General features: G+C 43.6%; 1 protein-coding gene across 3 annotated transcripts; it reads right to left on the bottom strand.

Annotated features, from left to right (window-relative positions):
- Nucleotides 1-719: 719 nt before the first annotated feature.
- On the bottom strand, nucleotides 720-26,617 carry LOC133446226 (NACHT, LRR and PYD domains-containing protein 12-like). Of its 3 annotated transcripts, none has more exons than XM_061724205.1 (14): nucleotides 26,394-26,617; nucleotides 19,202-21,133; nucleotides 18,565-18,741; nucleotides 18,185-18,430; nucleotides 17,933-18,103; nucleotides 17,670-17,843; nucleotides 8,560-8,609; nucleotides 7,923-8,485; nucleotides 7,777-7,838; nucleotides 7,263-7,477; nucleotides 6,911-7,176; nucleotides 6,359-6,475; nucleotides 6,138-6,276; nucleotides 720-1,082 (listed from the first exon to the last, which is right to left on the bottom strand). In XM_061724205.1, exons 2-14 carry the CDS (start codon nucleotides 21,031-21,033, stop codon nucleotides 760-762), a joined length of 4,335 nt encoding a protein of 1,444 aa, XP_061580189.1. In that variant the 5' UTR covers nucleotides 21,034-21,133; nucleotides 26,394-26,617; the 3' UTR covers nucleotides 720-759. The 3 variants fall into 3 exon arrangements, with proteins under 3 accessions (XP_061580189.1, XP_061580197.1, XP_061580206.1); XM_061724213.1 differs by having other exon boundaries at nucleotides 7,777-7,835; XM_061724222.1 differs by lacking the exon at nucleotides 26,394-26,617 and having other exon boundaries at nucleotides 19,202-19,305; nucleotides 19,436-19,570.
- Nucleotides 26,618-26,916: the final 299 nt, after the last annotated feature.

Raw genomic sequence — 26,916 nt, 5'->3', positions numbered from 1 at the left:
TGGATCAGCTTGAGGAGCGCAGGACCACTTTGGACCAGTTCAGGATCCTTTCAAGGGTTTGACCTGCAGTCAATCCTGCTCAGCTTCTCCAACTGAACATGAAAGGTCTAGTATACAGTAACTATGTAAGCAGCGGGTTGTGTGACGGGATCCTCATTTCAGCTCTTCCCACACTTGTTTTACATCATGGATATTGGATTGTAGGTTAAAATGAGAAAAGCAAGTAAAAATAGTTAACTGTGACTGAAATAAGGTAGGCGTGTTCCAGCCGGTTCCTCAGACCTGTGTCTTCATATTTTCAATGTGACGCTGCGCAGTCGAAGAAAAACAGGCTTCACTGATCAGTTATTCTTTTACAAAGGCTTATGTGACTGTCAATATTATGACCCCTCAGCAGATAAAAAACTCCTCCTGTAATCAATATTTCTTTCAGCTTCAGACACAACCTTGTGTGACTTTTGGCACATTTTTCAACACATTTTAAACTTGACAGCACCAGTTACATGTTCCAATTTCACCTGAATTACTCCATACACACATTAAAATAAGAATGAATAAAATGTTGCACTAATTCAATTCAATTCAATTCAGTTTATTTGGGAAGGGACAGTGTACATTCATATACATTTAGAATTAAAAATGCAAATGCACCCAATTTTAGCTACAGAGCTAGTTTCCATTGGCAGTCCCCCGGCTAAAAATATAAAAGAGAGACAAATTTGGTTTAACATGAAAAACATCAGATCTTTTAGATGCTCATTAAGTCAACCTGATCTCCTTGCACAGGTGTGGGTCATTTGCAGTTAAGATGCTGATCATTTTGGAACTAGCTACTGCTCCCTTCTTTCTCACCAGGTCGATGACATCTCGAGCTTTGTCAGCTCTGTTTCTGGCTCTGGAAGCCTCCGCCTCAGCATCAGTCATCACTCTGCAGTGCTGAAGTTCGTCCAGCAGTTTGTCCAGAACAGGATCGGACACCTTTTCAATGAACTTCACCCTGATGTTCTGGAGCTTCTCAACCGCCGCCTCGTTGCTCCCCAAACAAAGCCGGGTCTGTCCTTGAGGAGAAGGTGAGGGGGAAACTGCAGACAGAGAGCAGATCCAACAATCAGAGACAGAAGACAACTAGAAGAATCACAGCTAGTTTCTGGTTCTTGGTTCAAGAACCAGTGTGTGAGTCTTCAACAGTGCTGCTTTATTATTTTGTTTCATAAAAGCTGTGGAAACATCTCTAAGGAAGTAAGAATGCTGCTTTTGGTTTATCATAATGTGCTCTGCATCAGCAGCTGTGAGTCGTGGTCTTTCCACTCAATAAAAGTGGCCCAGCCGGTTTAAAAGCAAGTTTATGTTGGTGCTTACCAATAAACACACAATTATTAAATTATTTTATTGTTCCAATCATCGGCTGCAGCAAAACGAAAGGCACTACGTCTGAAGCTGGTAAGGACTTTGGGGACAGCAAATTTGCTAGATCGTAGGTTGAAAACGGAGTGAGAGATGTGCAGAAGGGAAGAAAGATAAGAAGGTGTTAAGTCAAGTATGTATTTGTAGATGAATTGAAACCAGTGATGGAGACGTCTGGTGTGGAGGGATGTCCAGTTCATACAGGTTGCAGTGGTGGGATGTGAATGGAGCACCTGTAGTAAAACGGTTGGCTGAATGTTGGAGTGTCCAGTTTGCTGAGGGTGGATTGTGGTGCCATCCTGTGTAGATGATGTTGCCATAGTCAAATATGGGCAGGATGGTCATTTTGACGAGTATGTGTTTGGCAATATGGGTGAAAGAAACCTTGTTCTGATACAAGAAGCTCAGACGAGCTTTGACTTTTGACTGCAGGTGCTTTATATGGGTAGTGAACGAGAGTGACGAGTCCAACCAGAGGCCGAGGTATTTATAGCAGATCATAAACTCAAGTTCAAACCCATCAGCACAGAGGATTTTTGGAGCAATGCTGGGAACATGTTTCTGGTCGAAAATGATACATTTAGTTTTCTTAGTAATGAGAAGGAGATGAAGGCTATGAAAATACTGCTCAATCGAGGTGAGACTGAAGTGTAGTTTAGATACCGTGGAGTGGAGAGAAGGGCCCTGAGAGAACATGATGGTATCATCGGCGTATAGGAGAATTTTGGATTTGCCAGCGTTCTTGTCTAAATCATTGACGTAAATGGAGAATAGCATTTGGCCTAGTACAGATCCTTGGGGCACTCCTTTAGTGATGGTGAGAGCGTCAGATAGAATGTTTTCAGTTTTTTACTTGCTGGACTTGTTTTTTAAGTAGCTGTCAAACCATTCACAAGAGTGCAGTTACAGGACAATGCTATGGAGCCTCTCCAGGAGTATGGAGTGGTTGACAGAATCAAACGCTTTAGTGAGATCAATGAAAGCAACGATGCAGAACTTGTTGTAGTCTAATGAGGTGACAATATCATACACACTGCACATCGGACAGGATGTTATTTGAGGCCATGAAGTGGCTTAGCTGTTTATGCATCAATTTCTCTAAGATCTTTGCCAAACACGGCAAGATGGAAATAGGACTGTAGCAATTGGGATCAGAGCCAGAGCCACCCTTAAAGAGTGGGATGACTTCCAGTCTTGAGGGAAATCAGACAGCTCCAGAGATATATTGAACAGCCTTGAGATGGGGACAGCAATGAGAGGAGCAGCAACCTTTAGAAACATAGGTGTCATGGTTTGGTTTGTTAAGGACCCAAGTGCAGGAGACAGAGGGAGGCTGGAGGCAGGAGTTCTCAAAAACAAGGGTTTTAATCCAAAAAGGCAAAAGCAAAGTGCTGCAGAGCAGGATTGACAAAAACCAGGATCAGGACAAAAACTACGAGGAGACATGGAGGAGAGAACAGTACGGACCGACAGGGAACCAAGGAATGACAAGACAAAATATACTGAGGGGATAACGAGACATGACGAGACACAGGTGCAGACACAATCAGGGCAGATGGGACACAGGCGGGGCAAGACAGAAACTGAAGGCAGGGGGGAATGTCAACCTTGACAATTCATGGGTTTCAGTCACGTAACATTTTTTGTTGTCAGCGCCATCTTGAGGACCGACCGGGGACCATGGATCTATTATAAAACGCCGGGGACCTTCACGTCGCGCAGCCAATATGACGTCTCACCTAATAACTCATTTAACTCCCGAAGAACAGCAACGGTATCTACAGAAAATTGACACTTTAGGTTTCGATCCGTATATAATATCTAATCAATTACTGACTCCACTCCAGTCTGCCAAAAACCTGCCAGATTTGTCGTTTGCGGACATATATATCTACCTGGTCCACAATCCTTCTCCATACACCGGCGAAGCTCTCAAAGCTTTTAAAAATACCGAAGCTTACCCCTACTTCACATCAGGCTGTGAAATTAGAAAATTTAGAATATGGTGTAAAAGTTAATTTATTTCAATAATTAGACTTACAAGGTGAAACTAATATATTACATAGTCTCATTACATGCAAAGCAAGATATATTAAGTCTTTATCTGTTATCATTTTGATGATTGAATTGTTTAATGATTTTATAAAATATTCTAATTTTTTGAGATTTTTTATTTGGGCTTTTCATAAACTGTGAGCCATAATCATCAAAAATATAATAAATAAAGGCTTGGAATATATCACTTTGCATGCAGTGGGAAATAATATATCTAATATATTTGTTTTCACCTTAGTTGAATTTACTGAAACGAATGAAATGACATGACATTAATAAATAACAGAGCGAACCAACACATGTTGCTGTCTTTAATATATCCTCTCCTTTATTTTGTTTATTACTGTTAGTTCGTTGTTCCTGTGTGTGACAGACGTGCATGGGACAATTGTGAAATACAGAATAAACTGCGTTCCTTGTTGGTTCAATACGGAACGCAACTTTTAATTCCCGTAACAATTCTGTATTTCAAGGGATGGGTGGCGAGCCTGGTTATTTACCCGAAACAAAGTGCTCACTGCAAAGTCTGGAGTGCTCTGTAGGAGTCCAGTGGTTCCTCCTGATAGCATCAAACCATTTCTCTCGACGCTCAGTGTTTTTGGGGACATTATAAAAGTTCAATCCCGTTTTTTTAGACTTATTGTTGTCGCATCCCACGGCACAACAGATAGACGGCATGTTGGAAGTCGGTCCTCAAGATGGCGCTGCGAGTACTGTGTGACGTCACATGATATCGATGAATAGGATTGAGTTTATCAGAAGTATTTTCCAAAACCTCTTAGCATCAGAACCACAGGATGCAAATTTGTCTAGGAAATTAGGGATTTTGTTTTTTTCTGACAGGCTTAGTGCATTTTTTTTCTACATTGCCGAAAGGATAGCCAATCAGTAGGAGTTTGGGAAGAACCGTCTTTTTTCCACAAGCTGTTTTTCTGGTGATTAGTGTAGCCAAATCAAGACAAAACCAGGGACTGAATCAGTCCTTGATTCTGGATTTTCTGACTGGGGCATATTTATTGATAATCTGGCTAAAGGTTGACTTGCAGTAAGACCAGGCTGTCTCCATAGTAGTGAAGGAGATAATTCTGTCCCACTTCACTGCAGCAATATCATGGAGAAAAGCTTCCGTTTTTGTCACTGGTTAGAATTCGGGTTCAGAGTTTAGGTTAAAGGAGCTGTATGTAAGAGCAATAATAAAACGAATCATAAAATGACCCCGATATGTCAACAGACATTTAAAAATCATGTTCATTTCAAATACTTATGTCACTGACAACAGCACTCAAGCCAGGATATTCCAGTTTAAAAAGAGGAGTTGCAGCCCTCAACTGATGTTTATGTTGTCATTTTTTGTTTTGGCCTGAAGCTCCACCCTCCACCTATCTCCCAATCACCAAGTCAGTATTGTTTCTGAAGCTCCACCCTCCACCTATCTCCCAATCACCAAGTCAGTATTGTTTCTGAAGCTCCACCCTCCACCCATCTCCCAATCACCAAGTCAGTATTGTTTCTGAAGCTCCACCCTCCACCTATCTCCCAATCACCAAGTCAGTATTGTTTCTGAAGCTCCACCCTCCACCTATCTCCCAATCACCAAGTCAGTATTGTTTCTGAAGCTCCACCCTCCACCTATCTCCCAATCACCAAGTCAGTATTGTTTCTGAAGCTCCACCCTCCACCTATCTCCCAATCACCAAGTCAGTATTGTTTCTGAAGCTCCACCCTCCACCTATCTCCCAATCACCAAGTCAGTATTGTTTCTGAAGCTCCACCCTCCACCTATCTCCCAATCACCAAGTCAGTATTGTTTCTGAAGCTCCACCCTCCACCTATCTCCCAATCACCAAGTCAGTATTGTTTCTGAAGCTCCACCCTCCACCTATCTCCCAATCACCAAGTCAGTATTGTTTCGGCATCCGGGTTGCCAGCTCGGCTCTAATTATCGCAGCCATGGCAGCCTACGTTCCTGCTGCATTCTGCAGCCTACCTGGCAACCTCTGGTCGGGGGGAGGAGGGGGAGGGTACACGCCGCTCAACAATATTTTGAAAGTGACTGCAGTACCAGTTTTGGACATTTCTTACAGACGGCTCCTTTAAGGTTAGGTTTAGGGTGAGGGTTAGGTTAAGGTTAGGTCTGAAATGTGTAGTTGAGCGTAGAATGGTGACAAAACTACTACTGAGCCTAAGTTTCGTTTTCAATAGCAGTAGCTGGGAAAGCCATTATCAACCCAAAGAATAATGACACAAATCTACCGGGTAGACAGTATCCCATCTACTCACACCATTCAAGGCTCTGATTACACATGATAAATTCCTATTCAGTGGACTGATAGCATTTGAAACGGGTGGTGTGAACCCAAGATTTAATTAAGTCCAGTTTTGATAACAGGTTACGGATGTTAATGTGTAGGAAGCCCATAGACATACGATCAGAGAAATCATTAAACGATACATTATGAACAGAGTATTTAACAATAACCAGGCCTGGATTGGGATGAATGTTACCTGAGATAAAAAGCATGAGAATAATTAAAATATGCATTTCATTTTTAAAATATATCCAGTTTCTGTCGTTTTCACAGAACAACAGACTGAGCTGGGAGGAAGTGCAAGACAGAGAAGATGGGGTATTCCTAAAATAAAACATCACCAGAGTTCTACGTCGACTATGTTCCTACCTGGCAGGTAGATTGTGTACTCCCAGACGGTTCTCTCATGATCCTGTACGATCACGGTCAGCTTCTCCGTATTCTTCTGCATCATTATCTCAAATGTTGCGTGGTAATTTGGTCCATAGTTTCCAAAAAACGGCGTCATCTGAAATTGAAACACACGGATGTGACTGGTGAATGTGTTGATGCTCATTTCTCTGACAGCGGAAGCAGAGTCTCGTACTGACTTTGGGCTGTATGTTGAAGGTAGCCGGCTCAGTTTGGAGGCTGTATGTTTGGTCTTTGTGGAGGTGACAGAATGATGGAGCCTGGATGAACTCGGAGTTTGAATGCTGATCTTTCACCTTCAGTCAAACCAGAACACCATTAGTTATATAGTTGCTTTAGGTTTCAACATCAAACACAGATTTTTATGAAGAAGACATTAACGCCCTACGTCAGATGATTTCATATACGTCCTCTAGCAAAAACTGGAGCAAAATTATTTATTTTTCGTTTATCTGTCCCGTGAAACTGCAAAGGACTTCCTGCTGCTCATCAGAGATGGTATTTCTCTTAATTTAATACCTGTTAGAGGCCTGAGTAGACATCTATTCAATCATGCTGTATGTGAACACTGAAACTTGAACGATGGTGTACTTTTATCAGTCAACTGTTAAGAATAAGGATCAAAGCGATCCATGAGAGGACCTCTAAACACAGCAATCTCTCTCAGGGGTTACATGTCAACTACATACACAGATGGACTACGTCCAGACTCAGAGGTGATAAAGTTTTACATCTTGCAGAGGCACGTTGCCCGGTAGCAGAATCACACTGAGGATGTAGCGCTGGGAGGAAATGCATCTGAGAAACAGCAGGGTTTGGCCAAGGATCGGCTGCGACATGAAGTTTGTGAACCGATTGATGAGATCCCACACGATGCCAAAGCTGGAGAGATGCAGGACGTCCACAACCACGTGGGTGTCTGTGATGTCCAGTGGCTGAACGATGTGCATGCCATCGTCAGTGATGTGGACGACAGAGAGACACTGAGATACCAAAGCTGTAAAACACGGATACAGATTTCAATGTGAGAGTCCTTAAATACTGCTTCCTGTTGGTTGAGCTCCCTCAAAGTGGGCTTCATACCGGGTTCAGGTTCACAGTGTGGGAGGTGCAGCTCTCCAATGCAGTCCTGAGGACACTCTATGCTGAACAGTGGTCCTCCGGGTAGCTTGCGCGCCGGTTGGAGGAGCGTTTCGTCCCAGATCAGACTCCTGTATGTCACTTGACCTTCGTGGGTAACCTTGAACACCAGACCGGTCAGAGAGCACTGGAACAAACCCGAGCCCGGGAACCTGAAGCTAAACACAGAATCGTTTAAAGGGAGAGTCTTTGTTTTCATTTATGGACTGTGAGTAACTTCTGATATCTCCCGGCTTCACCGAATTCAGTCCTAGCAACAGATGTGGTTAAAGGAATTAGGAAGACTGAGCATTCTCACGCTGGAAAAGCAGTCCAAGTCCCAGACTTTGCAGGAGAAAACATGTACACAAATGTTCCTGCTTCTGTCACACATTTTAGATAACTGCTCTGTTTTAAACTTCAAAATTCAGCGATGTTTGACAGTGTTTCCTGGAGAGCGGCTGCTTGCGTATCCTACCTGTACAAAACACCAACTCCTTCTCTGCTGACTTCAGGTGTGAAGCTGGAACGAGCCTGCTGCTGCCAGGAAAGGACAAGTAAAATGAGTTTCCCAGCGACACCTGACTGCAGCACAGGTGATGCAGAATGGTCAGAAATACTCACAGCATCTGTTTCCATGGTGACGGTGAGCAGGGTCAGATCAGATTCCCCATAAATTATGAATGCTGGGTACACCGGCTCGGTGAAGGTGGAGTGGAAAGTATGAAGCAAAGTTTGTGTGTCACCTGACAGCCAATAGACAGACAGAATGCCAGCTGGCCAGTCAAGGAACACACCCAATCTCTTGGGTTTGGTTAGGAAAGCATGGATGTCAATGTACGGGATCGGGATGAAAACACGCGGTCGTCCGTGCCAGAACCAAAATCCATATGTTGAAATGTTTGTGAAGCACCAAGTATCATCACAGCTCTGGATATCCGATTCCAACCCCTTTCTCTTCATCTTCTTGTAAGTTACAGCAACAGTGACATCTCCGGTCCACTCCACCTCCCAGTAGCAGCGGCCAGTCAGCCCGTCTCTACAAAGCACCTGAGGGAACTCGTCAAACCTCTCTGGACAATCAGGGTACGGCTGCTTCTGTTGGGTGGAGCTCACCTTTCTGTTGCACTCAGACAGGAGGAGGTGTTCGTTCACAGTGTTGAAATCAAACTTAAGATCACAAGCATCTACGAATGAAAATACCAAAGTTACACTGAGTTCAGTTAATTCAGTTAAAGTTCTGTTGAAAGGTTCCACTTACACTTTTCCAGAAGCTTTGGGGTGGCCCAGTGTTCTTCATTATGGTCCACACTGAGATGGAGGAGCACACCGTCAGAACAGTCATCAAAATACCCACATCCATATAAAACATTGAGCCCTAAGAGTCCTTCTTTTACAGCTAGGGATGGATACCTGGAACCCGAACTAGTCAGTGTTGGACGCATTACAAACGTAACAACCACATAAATATGTTACGGTTCAGTCCAACACAGTAGTATAACATACTATACCAGTGATTCTTAACCATAGGGCCGCGGCCCACACTTGGGCCGCGAGCGCCCCCTAGTGGGCCGCGAAAAAAATTCTGTTTTGTAGGTTTGGGCCGCGGGGGCCGCGGGACTGCATCCCGACCATGTGGTGGCGCTAATGCGTTAGTCAGTTGTTACTGACTGCCAACCGGTGGAGGAGGGAACCATGAGGAAGAAGCGGGGGAGCTCTATAAAAGAGGAGAATAATGCCGCGGCAGGTTCCATTTACCTCGGACACTCATCTAGCTGCACGTGTACTATTAAGGCCTGTATTTACGGAGAAAATCCTTTGTTTTGCACAAAATAGGTTTAAATCCGCCAAGATAAGGGATCGTTTACTTGGTCTGCGCTCAGAGTCGGCTTGGATCTGCCAGTATCAGGGATTGATTACTTGGTCTGCGCCCAGCAACGGGGAGAGCGAGCGCGGCGTGATCCTTTATTTTTATATTCTCCATCGTGGCCACAACTAAGCCCAAAGCCCGAAACAGACTCAGAGCAACGCTGCATGCTACTCTGAGAGTGAGCCTTTCCCCCATTCCACCCAGACTGGACCTGATTGTGTCTCAGAGGCCCAAGTGTCCCATTAAGAGCTGCAGATAAAAAGGAAATTGTATTTTTTTTTAATATGTATATGAAAGAAAATAAAGATTCTTCTGGATCTGCTATGAAATATAGTTTCATTTGCACTTTATTTCAATTTTATTTACAGTTTATTTAATTTAAAAACATTATTTTGAATGTATTTATTTTACTTTTTATTAATAATAATGGCTTTGTTTTATATAACACCCTTCAAGACACCCAGAGCGCTTTTTACAGAGACCATTATTCATTCCTACACATTCTCACCGGTGGTGGTAGCTACGTTTGTAGCCACAGCTGACCTGCAGACTGACAGAAGTGTCAGTCGGCCCTTCAGACCACCACCAAACATTCAAACACATTCACACGGGGCAAGGTGGGTAAGGTGTCTTGCCCAAGGACACTACGACAGCAACTGGGACGTAGCGGGATTCGAACTGCTGACCTTCCGATCATTGGACGACCCGCTCTACTGCCATCCATTGATTGATTTATATGTATATATATTTTTTATTCTTAGTCCTTCCTTTTTTATTTAAGTAAAATCGAATTATTGATCTTTTTTTATTAATAAGCCTGAACTGATTGATTTGTCCTCGTATAAATCAAGCTTGACATGTGCATGTTAACATTGATATGTTTCATAAAAGTCCGTGATGATCATTTTATTTGACAAGGTTTTTACTTGGGCCCTGGGCCGCTCTGTACTGAAAAAATTGGGCCTCGAGGTCAGAAAGGTTAAGAACCCCTGTACTATACCATACCTATTTTTCTTCAACCTGCTGGATAACAGTGTCAATGTTTTCATGCATGAGGGAGCTGCAAGCGTAAAAAGCAAAAAAAAAATATGAATGTGAATAAGAGGAGATCTCATAAGAGTCTACTTTTAAGATGAAATAGCTTCTAGGCCCAGTCACTCCACCCCAATTGTTTTTATTTTTATATATAAATACCCATACAAATACAGGTAAGAGCAACAACAGGCCAGAAGCCTATAGGCCAGTTTTGTTTTTTACATATTGTACTAAAGCTTATGCTGCACATGGAAATTCCCACAGTTTTCAGGTCCTTGAACGCACCACAATGTCGTTCAGCTCAGAGCACATGGTGATCAGCTCAGAGCAAACGTCGGCTGAATGTTCTCTGCAGTGTGTGCGTCCATAGAGCTGTAAGTTATGTTGTTTACCCTTAGTTATGTTTACTAATGACTTACTGAATGTTATTTTATCAGTAATATCGTTTATTTTACATATACTGCATATTTTAATGCTAATTCAGAGATAGCTGATTAATGCTGGCTTTAATTTAATAACTCATCTAGAGCTGTACTTTTAGTTATGATGTTAGAGATATTTCCAGCTCAGGGTATGTTTATGTTTAATATTTACTTATTTTCTAATTAACCAGTATTGTTATGTTTATGTTTCAGTAACCACACACACAAATGCACGAGTTGTAATGAAAGCACAGACCTCATAAAGAGATGAAACTTTATTCCTGGACTCTGTGATCATTCAACTCACCTGGACCATAACAAGTGTCCTGACCGACACCCTGAAGTGTTTGCTGCTGTTGTGCTCGCCCATATGCTCATGTGAACTCTGAACTTATAAAATGTATGAACACTTTGTGAATGTGTATATTCAACTTTGAAACTGCTCAGCTGAAAATCGGCTGTAATGTGCCTCCAAAAATGGCTGCCTGGCCATGAACTACAACCCCCAGCATGCCTTGCGTGGGGGGGGTGGCGCCTACAAGCGGCGCGCATCCAATCGCAATGAGGCACCGATGTCACCACATCGCGCGTAGGATCAAAACGCAGCGCTGCTCCTCTATTCTGTCTCTTTTTCCTTCATTCAGCTGGCGGGTCAGCACGTCTTTTTGGCTCCGGGCCAAAGGGACCACGACCTTTCCCCCCCCCAAAGGGGGGGATAAGAGGAGAGGTCTGCAGCGTGGTCCGGCCGGAGGATCAGCGAGGATCCACGGCGCTGCATCCCTCTCTCCCCTTTTTACTTCTCTCTTTTTCCTTCATTCAACTGGCGGGTCAACACGTCTTTCTGGCTCCGGGCCAAAGGGACCACGGCCTTCCCCCCCCCCAAAGGGGGGGATAAGAGGAGAGGTCTGCAGCGTGGTCTGGCCGGAGGATCAGCGAGGACCCGCGACGCAGAATCCCTCTCTCTCCTTTTTCTCTCTCTCTTCCGATCAACCTCTCTTCCTGAACAGCGGGACTTTTGGCTCCGGGCCAAGGTCCCATCTTCCTTTCTCCCCCCGGCTGGGGGGAGGTGTAAGCCCCCCCATCGGATCGGGCCGCTCCGTTGGACCTGCAGACCGTTGAAGCCGCGGAGCCGCTCCCATTAACTCGGTCTCAACTTTTCATCCGGAGCTCCGACTCCTGCTTCACGTGTCCCCGGTCCCTGGGAGCTGGAAAGGGGGGGGAAGCCGCTTCAAAGCTCGGCCCCGGCCCAGGGTGAGACCCGTTCCTCTTTCCTAACTTCTCTCTCTCTGCTCTTGAGTTCACCTGAAAGGACCTGTGGCCAGCCTGCCCTGCGCAGAACCGAGACACATCCCACCGCCCCGTCCCGCAGCCACGCGCTCAGCCCGACGGGCACCCGCACTCTGAAGAAGTGGACCGGCCCCGCGCGCACCCGAGACGACGTGATAGCCTCCGGACCGGGGGGGGGAGCGCCGGCTGCTTCACGCTGTAGCCCCGTCGTCCTCTCGTGAATCCAGAGTCAGGAGGGGGAGCGGGAGAGGCGGGAGGACTCTTGGATCGGACTCCGACCAAAGACCCGGCAGGAACCCCTGATCGGCACCCGGAGACCCGAGGAGGCGTGAGGTTTTGAGACCTGGGTGTATGAGTTTAACTGGGAGTGTTACAGAGCTAAATCTGTGTTCAGAGCTGAGATTACATCAGCATCATTATCATGACTGTTGTCATTAATTTGTAGTCACTACTTTCTGCTAGTCATTCATGTTTTAAAGCGCCGTTTCGCCAGTTGATCACGGTTTAAACACCGGGATCACCACCCGTTCTAATTGCACGTGGCGTGGTTACAGTTCCGCCATCTTTAAAATACCACAGGAGCCCGGCTTCTTTAAACACCGCAGCCATGTTTTAAACCGTACATGTTCGTGATATCATTTTTATTACTGCTTTGATTTCTTTTTCCATTCCATGCATTTAACTGTCATTTCATTTTTATTGATTGTTGTTTTTCTAGTTAGTTAATTGTTTTATAATAAGTTCTGCCATCAGGTTTATTTGGGGTGTTGCGTTATCATCTTTTGACACCTGTATGTAAATAAATCCTGATTGATTTTTAATGAGTGGTTGTTGTTATTTCATGCTAATTTGGTCACAAACTGATTGCTTAAGCAGAGCCTAGTGTTCGGATATCACTCCTTCAACTGTTATCCTGTAAGTGATAGTAGGATTTGCTGTTATGCAGGATAATTCAAATCATATGAGACTGATTTTCTGCTGTTTAGTTATCATCCGTCCCCGGATTAAGGCCCCGGGGTGGTGCCCCGACGAGAATTATTATCATTTTGATAATACAATTTGATAAATAGTCCACTTTATTAATTATTAATAATTCTTTAATAGAATTATCATTAGCCTTCGATAACTGGACAGCCAAGCTACCTGAGTTGCACAACATAATGGAGCCCCTGCGTGAGGTTCTCAAAGAAGCAATATTTGTGACCAAGTTTGTATGAAATAACAGAACATTAATTTTGATCGGGAAAGAAAATATTTTTATTTTTCTTCCCCTCTCATTATCTGATTCCTACGGTTATTTTAAAACCTCCCCGTTCTAATGGCAACCTCGCTTCACTAATGGTGATTGCTTTAAGTTCTTTAATTTTATTAATTTGAACTTTTATTTTTCATCACACGATTATTAATCTTGTGATTGATTTCCTCTGCAACCTTACTTCACTGAAACTGATGCTACTGCTTCACTGAAGGTAATGGTTGGGTTTGCTTTAAGTTCTGTTAATTGTATTAACCTGAACTTTTTCTACCACTCAATTTTTGTTAATCTGTTTGAGTAATTTCCTCTTGCAACCAGGTTCCATGGAAACTAATGGTTGGCTCGCTGTAAATTCCTGATTTTATTAATCTGAACTTTTATTGGTGGATCACTATTTTATTAATCTCTGATTAATCCCCTTTTGCAACCATACTTAACTGAAGGTAATGGTTGACTTCAAGTTCTTTAATTCTATTAATTGAACTTTTGCTGATTACCCCATGTGAGTTATTAATCTTCTCAGATTAATCTCTACTGTGTTTTATTAAGTTGAATCTTTAATTTAAAGTTGTTATTTAAAGATTCCTCCTTTTTAATTCACTTTATTAATTCCTTTCAGTTGGTTCTTGCTTCTAAGGTTATAACCAATACCCCAGTCTCTCAGGGTTTGTTATCGGTTTAATTTATTCTAATCTGGGTGATAACGTGAGCTGACTTCGTTAATAAGTGTAATCTCTTGCCAGAATCCCAAGCGAAGCGCTGGGGTCTGGATCGTGAACTGTGGTGTGGTTTTATTAATGGCAGAGAGCTCATCGCAGTGGACGGAGAACCAGCAGAGGTGGACAGGCTGATGGAGATGGACCGACAGGCAAGTCTGTTCTTAGGCTGGACCCAAAAAGTGGCGAGCCCGGTCATCTCATCCCCCTGAGCCCCCTGGTCAGACGCCACCGTGAGTAAGCCAATAAATTAATTACCCGAAAGGAGCTGCGGCCCTTCCCAGTTTCACTGTTACTGACGCTGAAGAAGTAGCTCAGCGTTTTCTTAAAGTAAACCAGAGAAGAACAGCCAAGGCGCAGACGCCGTACCTCAGAGCACAGGGGGGGGTCCCACGTTTTACCTTTTTAGCCAAAGAACACTGAACAGCTGCATTACCTTTTATGCAGCGGCCCCCTCGCATTTTTTCTGACCCAGAAGTGGAAGTCCGCTCCACACCTGGAAAGGGGGGTAGGATACCTTGGGGCGTTAAAGAAAATTCACGCCTACACACAATTTCCAGGCTTCCACAGCCGACATAAGTTAATTTGTGTGTTTTTGTCGCCTAGCAATTAATCGAAGAGTGGTTAAATTGTTAGCTTTTGTTTTTAGGTACAGTGTACATACTGAAACCTAACTAACCCCTCCTTTTATCTTTCATCTACCGCACTTTAAGAGTGACATCACTGTGTTAGGTAAATTAATGATGTCATTGCTTTGAATATGTTTTTCTTTTCGTATTTTTGTACATTGCTCGCCTAGTGGACTAACCAGGCCAGCCTCACGCCCTCAAGCAGAGTTTCATGACCACATGGACTGACCGTTTGAGCTGCGACAACGGACCCTTTCATTCCCTCGCTCACAGCCAGAGGGGGGATGTTGTGCGCGCCCATATGCTCATGTGAACTCTGAACTTATAAAATGTATGAACACTTTGTGAATGTGTATATTCAACTTTGAAACTGCTCAGCTGAAAATCGGCTGTAATGTGCCTCCAAAAATGGCCGCCTGGCCATGAACTACAACCCCCAGCATGCCTTGCGTGGGGGGGGTGGCGCTTACAAGCGGCGCGCATCCAATCGCAATGAGGCACCGATGACGTCACCGCAGCGCGCGTAGGATCAAAACGCCGCGCTGCTCCTCCATTTTTTTTTTTCCTTCATTCAACTGGCGGGTCAACACGTCTTTCTGGCTCCGGGCCAAAGGGACCACGGCCTCCCCCCCCCCAAAGGGGGGGATAAGAGGAGAGGTCTGCAGCGTGGTCTGGCCGGAGGATCAGCGAGGACCCGCGGCGCAGACAGCGGCGCTGAATCCCTCTCTCTCCTTTTCCTCTCTCTTTTCCGATCAACCTCTCTTCCTGAGCAGCAGGACGTTTGGCTCCGGGCCAAGGTCCCATCTTCCTTTCTCCCCCCGGCTGGGGGGAGGTGTAAGGCCCCCCCATCGGATCGGGCCGCTCCGTTGGACCTGCAGCCCGTTGAAGCCGCGGAGCCGCTCCCATTAACTCGGTCTCAACTTTTCATCCGGAGCTCCGACTCCTGCTTCACGTGTCCCCGGTCCCTGGGAGCTGGAAAGGGGGGGGAAGCCGCTTCGAAGCTCGGCCCCGGCCCAGGGTGAGACCCCGTTTCCTCTTTCCTAACTTCTCTCTCCGTCTGAGGTTCTCTGAAAGGACCTGTGGCCAGCCTGCCCCGCGCAGAGACGCATCCCGCCGCCCCGTCCGGGGCCACACGCTCACTCAGCCCGACGGGCACCCGCACTCTGAAGAAGTGGACCGGCCCCGCGCGCACCCGAGACGACGTGATAGCCTCCGGACTGGGGGGGGAGCGCCGGCTGCTTCACGCTGTAGCCCCCGTCCTCTCGTGATTCCAGGGTCAGGAGGAGGAGCGGGAGAGGCGGGAGGACTCTTGGATCGGACTCCGACCAAAGACCCGGCAGGAACCCCTGATCGGCACTCGGAGACCCGAGGAGGCGTGAGGTTTTGAGACCTGGGTGTATGAATTTAACTGGGAGTGTTACAGAGCTAAATATGTGTTCAGAGCTGAGATTACATCAGCATCATTATCATGACTGTTGTCATTAATTTGTAGTCACTACTTTCTGCTAGTCATTCATGTTTTAAAGCGCCGTTTCGCCAGTTGATCACGGTTTAAACACCGGGATCACCACCCGTTCTAATTGCACGTGGCGTGGTTACAGTTCCGCCATCTTTAAAATACCACAGGAGCCCGGCTTCTTTAAACACCGCAGCCATGTTTTAAACCGTACATGTTCGTGATATCATTTTTATTACTGCTTTGATTTCTTTTTCCATTCCATGCATTTAACTGTCATTTCATTTTTATTGATTGTTGTTTTTCTAGTTAGTTAATTGTTTTATAATAAGTTCTGCCATCAGGTTTATTTGGGGTGTTGCGTTATCATCTTTTGACACCTGTATGTAAATAAATCCTGATTGATTTTTAATGAGTGGTTGTTGTTATTTCATGCAAGATTTGGTCACAAACTGATTGCTTAAGCAGAGCCTAGTGTTCGGATATCACTCCTGTAATACTCCTGTTATCCTGTAAGTGATAGTAGGATTTGCTGTTATGCAGGATAATTCAAATCATATGAGACTGATTTTCTGCTGTTTAGTTATCATCCGTCCCCGGATTAAGGCCCCGGGGTGGTGCCCCGACGAGAATTATTATCATTTTGATAATACAATATGATAAATAGTCCACTTTATTAATTATTAATAATTCTTTAATAGAATTATCATTAGCCTTCGATAACTGGACAGCCAAGCTACCTGAGTTGCACAACACTGCCACCCAAGATCCACATACAGTATCATACACATATATATGAGGATAGCCTAGAGATTCCTGATAGACGTAGTCTTTTAAATTTATGCACGTTGTGATCATTATATGCACGTTGTGACCGCAGCTAGTTAGCATTGGACAAATGAGAAATGTAAAATTTAGTTTATTTCTTTAATTTTTGTATTTTCAAAAACCACTTTCATTCTAACAATTTCACTTTTAAAGAGACATATTGGTCTGGTTATTTCTTGGAAGGACATTGTTTTGTTCTAACCAGCAGCTGTTATCACCCCCTGTAAGAGAGTGAACATGTCCACTTCTCCCCCACAAGAACTTTAGGATGTGTTTCAGTAATATGTCTTGTCACTGTCTTGGGGTATGATTCAGTTTGGGTGGGCCCATAAAATAGGGATGCTCGCTGATCACGGGGAGTCCTGTTGTGCAAGGAGAAAGGGTCTCCTTTCCTCCTTTAAAATGCATTATTGAGAACTGGAAAAATAAAGAACCAACTATATCCTCCTGAGCTGAAAATTGCATCTCCTTTATTTAACTCCAAGTCCACATTGGGCTGATCGTGTGGTATCTCACACCCCCATGAAGCATTAATACAAGCAAATGGTAAACATTGTCCTGAGGACCAGGATTGGGAAACATTGCCTTACAAACATATCAATTCACATATATCATTTGTTTAAGAGACTGGAGAGGTGCTGTGTGGATTTCTTCCATCTGTGCACACAGTTGTTCAGTTTGAACACACAGCTCTGGAGCTGTTTACTGACTTTGACGATATATTCAAATTTGAGAAGAAAAAATAACTTTAAACATTATAACTTTAGAAAGCAGTTAAATCTCGTTGGTATATTTTGCCTAAGAAATGGTCCAATTGTGATTCCTGTGTTGGTAAATAAAAACTTCAACATGAAAGTTTGATGCAGTACTAACCAGAGTTTTTCCAACCTACAGTTTGGGTCTTCCAGTCTCTCGAAGAGCAGCTTCACTCCAGACTCTCCTGGATGGTTGTAGCTGAGGTCCAGTTCTCTCAGGTGGAAGGGGTTGGACTTCAGAGCTGAGGCCAGAGAAGCACAGCCTTCCTCTGTGACCCCACAACAAGACAGCCTGCACACAAATCCACTGTTACTTAAACAAACACATTTTACAGTGACTGTACTGATACAACCTTGAGCTGCCAGGAAGTATATTGGTACCTGAGCGTCTCAAGCTGACATTTTGAACTCCCCAGTCCAACAGACAGCAACTGCACTCCTACATCCTGCAGTTGGTTGCGACTGAGGTCGAGCATTCTCAAATGTGTGTTTGAACTGAGAACTGAGGCGAACACCTGACAGCATTTGCTCCTCAGGAGACAACCAGTCATGCTGCAATCAGGAGAAAATGACTACAAGTTACATAAAAACACAGCAAGAGCTGAAGCCAGTGCTACTGCTTAATACAGTTACCTGAATTCCTTTATTTTGCTGAGAGGACCTATTAAGCCCGTGGGAATCACGGTGAGCAGTGTCAACTCGTCGTTGATATCCTCATACTTCTTATTCTCTTTGAGCTCTTCTGAATAGCCGCTGTAATCCTTTCCATAATTGTAAATGCAGCTACTCAAGTCCAGTGCTGTCAGGTTTGATTGCTTTGCCTGCAGAACGGAGGCCAACGCGTGACATTTCCTGAAATCTAGAGACAACCCCGACAATCTGTACAAAAACATACCAAAAAGAGGCAGAACCAAGCATGCAATGATCCATATTTATTTGGATTCAGTGGGTTCAATGTTTGTAAGTAACTTTCAAATTGTGCAATTTCAAAGGTAAAACTCTTAGAAACAGACCTCAGTGTCTCCAGTTTACAGGTAGGACCTCCCAGCACGGTGAAGAGAATATGATCAGGACAACTGTCACCAGTTAAACCCACCAGACTCAGCTCTCGCAAGAAAGACTCTGCTGACTGCAGGATGGACAGCAGAATCTGGAGTATCTTATCATCAGTGGTGTGTTCACTGTCGAGTCTGTATAAACAAAAGAAAAGCATATTTAAACGAGGTTTGACAGGTGGTGAGTGACATAATGAATTAAAGTAATTTTGATATTAATGAGAGCAGACAAAGGTGGCCCTAACCCTGAGTGGTTTCCACCTATGTGAGCCAGGTTGGGAAACACTGCTTGAACAACATTTTTGCTCCATCTAAAAGTTGTATTTCTTCAAGGAAAATCTAGCACTTAAACTAAGAAACCGTTGTATGCTAATCAGACTATACAAGAATTTGTTTCCAATATTGTGTTTAGCTGTAACCCAAAGCGTCTGCCTCTTTAAAACAATGTAGTTTGCTCAACAAATTGTACTTGAGGAACATGATGTATCTAATAATTTTACATGCAGGGTGAATTACAGATTAAAAACATCTACTTCCTGCCAGATTATGCCTGAATTAATCCTTTGTTTCAAACCAGAAATGTTCTTGTACTTACACAGCCTTCTTGCAGTGTTTAATCTGGAGCATCAGTTTCTCCCTCCCCGGAAATGGTGTGAAGCATTTTGAGAGATCGAGTTCTTGGACCACTTCCCCAGAAACCTGCAGCAGGGTGGCCACAACTGAACAGTCAATGGGGGAAAGGATCACCCCTGAATTCAGGTACATCCTGATGTCATCCTGAAACCTGTCTTGTTTGAGCTCAAACTTGCATAATAAAAGATTCATGCACCTCTCTGCTGGGAGGTTTCCAGCATGAAACTTTCTCAGGTACTCCCTCATCTCTTCAGTTGTATCTGACTTGCTCTTTGTCTGTGGGAAAACTTCTTCCAGCATCACTTGATTTGATCTCACTGAAAGTCCAAGAAAGAAACGGAGGAACAGGTCTAGTTGACCCTTCTCACTCTCCAAGGCTTTGTCAACAACCTTCTTCTGCAGGTCCATCAAACTCATATCTGTGGAGTCAATCCCAAGGAAAGATTTGAGAGCGCTGATGTTCTTTTTCGTTCTTTTCTCACAGCAGTGAAACACGTAGAGAGCTGCCAGAAATTCTTGGAAACTTAAATGCACGAAGCTGAACATCTTCTTCTGGTACAGACCACATTCTTCCTTCAAGATTTCTGAGCAAAATCCACAAAATAAAGAGGCTTCACCAACATCAATCCCACACTCTCTGAGGTCCTCTTCGTAGAAGATGATGTTTCCTTTCTGCAGCTGTTCGAAGGCTAACTTGGACAAATTCAGAAGCATGGCTGCATTCTGGGTCTTAGATGGATTCTTTTCTGCCTTTGTTTCTGAGCTTTGGGTCAGATATTTATGTGTTGTTCTTTGCATTTGAGTAAACAAGTAATGGATGTACAGCTCTGTCATTGTTGTGATCCTTCGGCATCTTTGGTCACTCCATCCTGTCCTGAATACCTCGGCCACTATCCAACAGAAGACTGGGATGTGGCCCATGAAATAGAAGCCGATCATCCCACTGAGACAAGTCAGGACTTCTTGGGCCTGAGCAGCATTGCTGAATCTCTTTCTGAAGTAGTTTTCTTTCTCCTGGTCGGTGAACCCTTGCACTTCTGTCATCCGGTCAATGTATGAAGAAGGAATCTGACTGACTGCAGCAGGTCGAGAAGTTACCCAGAGCAGAGCATTGGGGAGCAGATTCCCTTTGATTAGGTTGATCAGCAACACCTCCACTTTTGATTTCTGGTGTACGTCGTTCATTTTCCTGCATCGATCGAAGTCCAGTGGAAATCTGCTTTCATCCAAACCGTCAAAGATGAATAGCACTTGCACGCTGTTGAGTTGTCCTGCATCTTTCAAATGGTTCAGTTCAGGGTAGAAGTGGAGAAGCAGCTGCAGAAGACTGTACGTACCCTCTTTGATCATGTTTAGCTCTCTGAAAGGGAGCACAAACATTAACTCAATGTGCTGGTTGGATTTTCCTTCTGCCCAATTTAGAGAGAAGTTTTGGATGGCAAATGTCTTCCCAATGCCAGCGATCCCTTTTGTCACCACTCTCTTGATGGTCTTTGTTTTAAGAGGTTCTTGTAGAGAGATGTTTTGTCCTGGTTTGAAGATATCCAGGCTGGTTATCTCCTGATAGTCTGGTGTTAAATCTGGTGACTCCTTGTCATGGTGCAGAAAGTGATGTAGACTCTCATGTGACAGGCAACCATGCTGCTCAGCCTGTTGTGTGATGAGCAGTTTTGTGTAGACATTCCTGAGCTCACTCCGACTCTGGGATAAACCTTCGTATATCCATGCTGACTTCTCCAACAGATGTGCTTTAAGCTTTTGTTTGATATTCTCCATGACTATATTGTCTGCCATGTCTCCAAATCCATCACCATACTCCGCACTTCTATCTGTAGCTCTGTCCTTATCAAGTTTGGTTGTCTCAGCAGTGTCCGTGGGAGGTGAACGTCAAAACCTACAAAAAGAGAAACCAATTAAGAAATGTTACCTGCAGCAACTACTAATGTGGCAACCAAATCATCTTTTTTACAAGTAGTACCTAAAACACAACACAAAACAAGATTTTCTAATTATATTGCTTCTTTCCTTCTTAAACGTTTTGTCAAAACATAAATTAACACCCAACAAGCAACATAGTTCTATTTATCACTGAAACATTTCCACTTATCATCAAAAAATTAATTTAGTTGCTTTCAAAACAATAAAAATCTCTAATATAGTATGTACAATCAAACGTCTTTCCAATACATCAACTGGCGTTGAAGTTTATAATTTTGGGCATGCCAGTAGTGGTAAGCCCATAGTGCGATTCAGAAAAATGGCCCTTTCACAAGCCAAAAAGAAAGAAGAAACCCCCCTCCCCCCCAACATTTTTTTTAAAAATTACAATGCAAAATGACCCAGCGGGTGTATGGCATAAAGATTGGGTTCCCTTTTGTTCTTCTGATTATTCTGCACACTTTTTTGTTCGTTAATGCTACTCGAACCGCAACGTGCAGCAACGCATGGCACACGTACATCATTGTGCCTCGATGGGCATTACTTTTCTCAGTCAAAAGTGTTATTGTGGCGATGATAGATGCCATAAAGCGGTGAAAAAGTCTGTTTTTTTTTTTTCATAAATATTTTTATCCTGATTTTATCAACCAGTGCTCCTACCTAAGTGACAGTCCTGGGCATTGTTCCCTCTACCAACCCCGGGAGGGCCTGCACTGAGCTCAGGTCTCCTTCTTATCCTGAGGAGTGAGCAGGCCGCTTCTTTTCACCAGACCAGGACGTAGCGTGTGGAAGGATCACGTTATTCCGGCCAGATCCTCCCCAACACATCTGGCGCCTCGGCTGGCCAGAGGGGGCCATATCAAATATAGATAATTTCACTTAAAGGGGACCTATTATGAAAAACCTGTTTTTTCTTGCTTTAAAGTGGTCTCCCCTCACCCTGACAACTCAGAGAAGGAGGAAAGCAACCAAATTCTGAAGTGTCTGTTCACCCCGCCCGGAGGATCCTTCCAGTGTCATGTGACTTTTACGAGCCGTTCAGATTTGTGCATTTTCGTTACATCACCAAAATGCAAACCACGCCTCGGTCTCCTCCACCTGCGTGAAACCACACCCCCAACTAACTCCGCCGGCCGGAGCTTCCACCATTGTTTGGATCCGGAGTGTATCGCTGGCTGTTTCCACAGCGAGGGACAGTAGAAATTAGGTTTTGCATCGACACTTACCCTCATAAAAGGATCAGTACCAACAGTACGGACCCGGCAACTGCACACGAGTCAGCGGTAAGTGACGTTAATTTTTTATGTTATTTTATATTTGTCTAAGTATGATCTTTGCATGGGCTAAGTATTTAGCCTAGCTCTGGTGTTACTCCGTGTTACGGAGCTCTATTAGTACCGTAATACATTTTTCTTTTGTTTATGGTTTCAGATCTTCCTAGCACCTGAATCTGTTCAACAACACCTTCAGAAGACGCACGACCCTTCATTGAGCCAGCAATAGTGCATACATGTTATTTATATACAACTTATGTTATCTTATTTTTTTTAACAATAAAGTTGCCATTTGTGAACCTTCAGTGTTGTGATTTCTTTACAGTTAACATGATTCATTTGTCTTGTAACATAAGAAATGAAATGATGAGGAATCGGAGTAAATAACTGTGTTGTACCTGTTTAGAATTCAATTAAATCTTCCTGTGTGAAGACGAGATGATCCGTTCCCTCTTCAGGTAACTAAAGGCTGATTTATGGTTCCGCGTTACACCAACGCAGAGCCTACGGCGTAGGGTACGTGTCGATTTAACGCAGAACCGTAATTCAGGCTTAAGATCCGTTTACACCGTGTCATGCGAGTGTCCGACTATCACGTCGAGCTGCGTGACATCGGACGCTCTCTGTCCACACTGAAACCGTTAAACTCGCGGCCAGTTAGGACAATCCAATAGAAAATAAAGCAATGGCATTTATTTTGTCACTGAAGTTCGATCGCATCACACATGCTTTAATAGTTTACGCAGCCGCTGCTCTTCAGCCCAGAGGCTTTGTCCTCCCCTCCTACACATCATTCAGGCAGCCAATCAGCGCAGAGCCTCATTATCATAGCCCCGCCCCCTCAGAATCCCTAAGACATTCAAGGCCTTTTTAAAATATCCACTAAGGGCCTGATTTACTAAAGGTTAGCGTGTGTAAAAACGTGTGCAAACTTGACAGCACCCGCAAACCAAGGTGCAAGCTGATCTACTAACAGCGTGCAAAGAATAGCGTGCGCAAAATAACACACGCTATTCATTTAGTACTTTTGCCCTGATGAATAATCAATATGGGGCGTACCCACCAGAACGCGCTAAATACTGGGAGGGGAAGATGCAAATTTCTCCATTTACCACGCGCAATGAGATTTACCAAGCCTGAAAGTAATTGCGCGTATTGTGATTGCGTCTGTATTTAATACGTTCGAAAGGAAGGTGCTAATCTGCTGCTGCCGTTATTGTGGCAAGGAGGCGACATCCAAAATCAAAGAATACGCAGAGAGAGAGTCTTTATTCTGCTGCATGCTATTTTAAAAATGGTTGCACAAGTTTTATTAAAGGCCACTTTTTCTTTAGTTCTTCGCCTTATATCTTGCCACCTTCTCTTATTGTGCCCCCCTCCACTCGCCCACAAGCAGGCCAAGCCTTTGTGCCAAACTTTGTATTTTATTGATTATTTATCTTATTGAACGTGAAATCATCCTTCGTAAATTACATTTAATTAAAACCCGTGCTTATTAATCACAAAACACAGGTTAAACATCATGACCAAATCCGCTCCGACCCGCTGTGTCAGGATCAGCGCAGAGACTGCAGCTTCGCCTGAATTATGGTTCCGCGTTAAATCGACGGCGTAGCCGATGGCGTAGGGTCGCGGTACAGTGTGCGTCGCCGCGTACCCTACGCCGTCGGTTCTGCGTTGGAGTGACGCGGAACCATAAATCAGCCTTTAGTGTGCGCTCTGTGCGCTGTTCTGAACACTTCTCTTCTTTCGGCCATATGATGGTCCCGTCTGTCACACATTTACTGTCAGTGTTTGCTATATAATATATAATATTTGCAATATACTGTGGACATCTGAATAAAAACTTAACTCATAAATAGATGAATCAAAGCGCTCTCCAGCTCTGTGTCTGATGTCTTTTTCTCCAGATCATGCCGAGCACCGCCGGGTCACGCAAACCCGACCAATTCAATATTAAAATCAAATTCGGTCCTGTGGCCCGTTTTTCTATTTCGTATTTTTGATCTGTGCCTAAAATTGAAATATGAAAAACCAGACGTTTTTCCGTTTTTTGTCTTACCAACTGCATTTATTCTATCGCAGGTTTTCTCCGATATTGCGTTTCTTTTGGTAATGTTTAAATTTCTTTGCTGTAGTTCATGAATGTGTTTATTTGCCTCTTCCACTAATATCTCTAACTCCAACTCGTCAAATTTCATTTTGCGCTTGTGACTTGTGACTGTGCATTCCATCCACTCTCCATGGCGCAGAGTTTGCGCTCGCAAACCTTAAGACACGCAACACCTCATTTAAATACTGAGGTTTGCACCTGTTATCAATTGCGCACGCAATCTTAGTTGATCACCCGCAAACCACACGCAAACAGCACACGCAAACTTTTTCAGTGCACACGCAATTTAGTACTCTTTATTTAGGATCTTAGTAAATCGGGCCCTAAATGCCATAATAGGTCTCCTTTAATGTAAAATTAAAGTGTGTGTTACCAACAGTTCTGCTTCTGTCAGAGGTGGTTCTGGTTGTGTTCAGAGTGGTAAATGGTGGTTCAGGGTTATTAATGAACAACACTGCAGAGCAGGGTTTGTGGTTTAATGGCCATTATTAACCACCCTGAACACAACCATAACCAGCTCACACAGAACCTTAACAACCCCAAACACAAGCAGAACCAGCTCACACAGAACCTTAACAACCCCAAACACAAGCAGAACCAGCTCACACAGAACCTTAACAACCCCAAACACAAGCAGCAAGAGAGGACAAATGGGCAGTACAACATATCAACATTTCCAGAAATTTGCTCGGGAAATTTTACAATTCACTTTGATTTTAAAAGCTCAATTAAAAAATAACGGAGCCATTTACATGCGTTTGTTTCACTTCATTTTTTGTATCTTTTAACTTGTGGTTCTATACTATGTTGTTTTCTATTCACTTCAATTCAAAATACTTCATTAATCCCTGAAAGGAAATTAACTGTTGTATTATACATTGTTTATTTATGTATATATTGTATATTTTATGTATATATTTTATTGGGAGTTAAAAAAATAGTAAGAACATGAAAACTGGCTTAAATAAAAAGAATCCTGTTAAAATGTTATCAGAAATAGAGAACAGTTTCAAAAAGGTCTCTCTCTCTCTCTCTTTCTCTTTCTCTCTCGTTTTTTAAACATAATTTGGCTCATGGAATAACAAGTTGAAATGATGTAGAAACTATTGAAGAAAAACGTATTCAACAAAAAAGTTCATATCAAGATCAAAGAAAAGGCTCGAATGTACTGAAAGGCTGCACATTCGTTGGATCATGTAACAGAACTACCGGCTGAGTTGAGGTGTAATTTGGTCACATGACGTGGGCGTTTTGAAGAAAATAGGAACCCACACATTTAACATGAATCTAACCAGTTTATGGTCGGATTTCTCTTTTCGGGGGAGTCTGATTTTACCAGTTTACTCGGACTTCGCTCGGCGAGGCCACACTATTGAAGACAGCTCAAACCACAGATTACAATCTAAACTTGTAGGGGAGAGTGAGGCAATGTCAGACAGTTTTTACATTTCCTCCCCTCCAGCAGGCTAAAATGATCTATCAATACAATTTGCACATTTACTATTAGTTCAGGATGTTTTCTAGCAACATAAATAGTCAGAATGTGTTTAGGACAAAGGGCAGTGAAAATATATATTATAAAATATATTTAAATACTGGCTATAATAATATATTTAAACACTGGCTTCAAATATTATAAAATATAATTTGGCCTTGCCCCTCGCCCACCGAGAGCTGGGAACGGGGAAACATTGATGCGTTTTATCTAACAGTTTTTCAGTCTCTTGGTTCATAACTTCAGCTGTGAGCGTTTTGACAGATACTTTTGCGTTGAAACGATTTAATTTCCGCCCTTTTACGTTAATCATGACAGATTAAAGTAGACTAACCTCTTTGTGTAACAATCTCTTCTTAGTTGCTTTCTGCGATCAGAGTCTGTATCAAACTGGTTTCGGTTTCCGTGTTGAAGCATAAAAGTTGGCGGAAGAGGATGTGAGTCATTCATCAAACTGTAGCTGGAAGAGTTACTGGAGACAGAAAAACAACTCGCTGTTGCGGTCAAATCCGCGTTTTCCTCGTCTGAAAGCTCTGAATTTGTTTTTAAACTCCGTCTACTGCTGTAGTTGCTCCGAGCCAGCACACAGAGGCGCTGTTGTACCGGTATCACGCTCACTGAAGAGTCAGTATTGAAAGGAAATCAGGAAAATACAAAACACATACACGATTAGAATCGACACCATCTCTGGACACCTTAAATCAGGGGTCTTCAACCCTGGTCCTCAGGACCCCCTGTCCTGCATGTTTTAGATGCTACCCTGCTTCAGCACACCGTGATACAAAGGACTGTCATTAACACACTTGTCCAGACCTGGATGACAAGCTGATGACGAGCATTCATTAGAATCAGGTGTG

The sequence above is a fragment of the Cololabis saira genome, chromosome 1 (genome assembly GCF_033807715.1).
Source record: "Cololabis saira isolate AMF1-May2022 chromosome 1, fColSai1.1, whole genome shotgun sequence".
In the NCBI taxonomy this organism is placed as follows: domain Eukaryota; kingdom Metazoa; phylum Chordata; class Actinopteri; order Beloniformes; family Belonidae; genus Cololabis; species Cololabis saira.
Note: the sequence above shows the minus strand (reverse complement) of the source record. Positions and strands in the feature narration are given on the sequence as shown.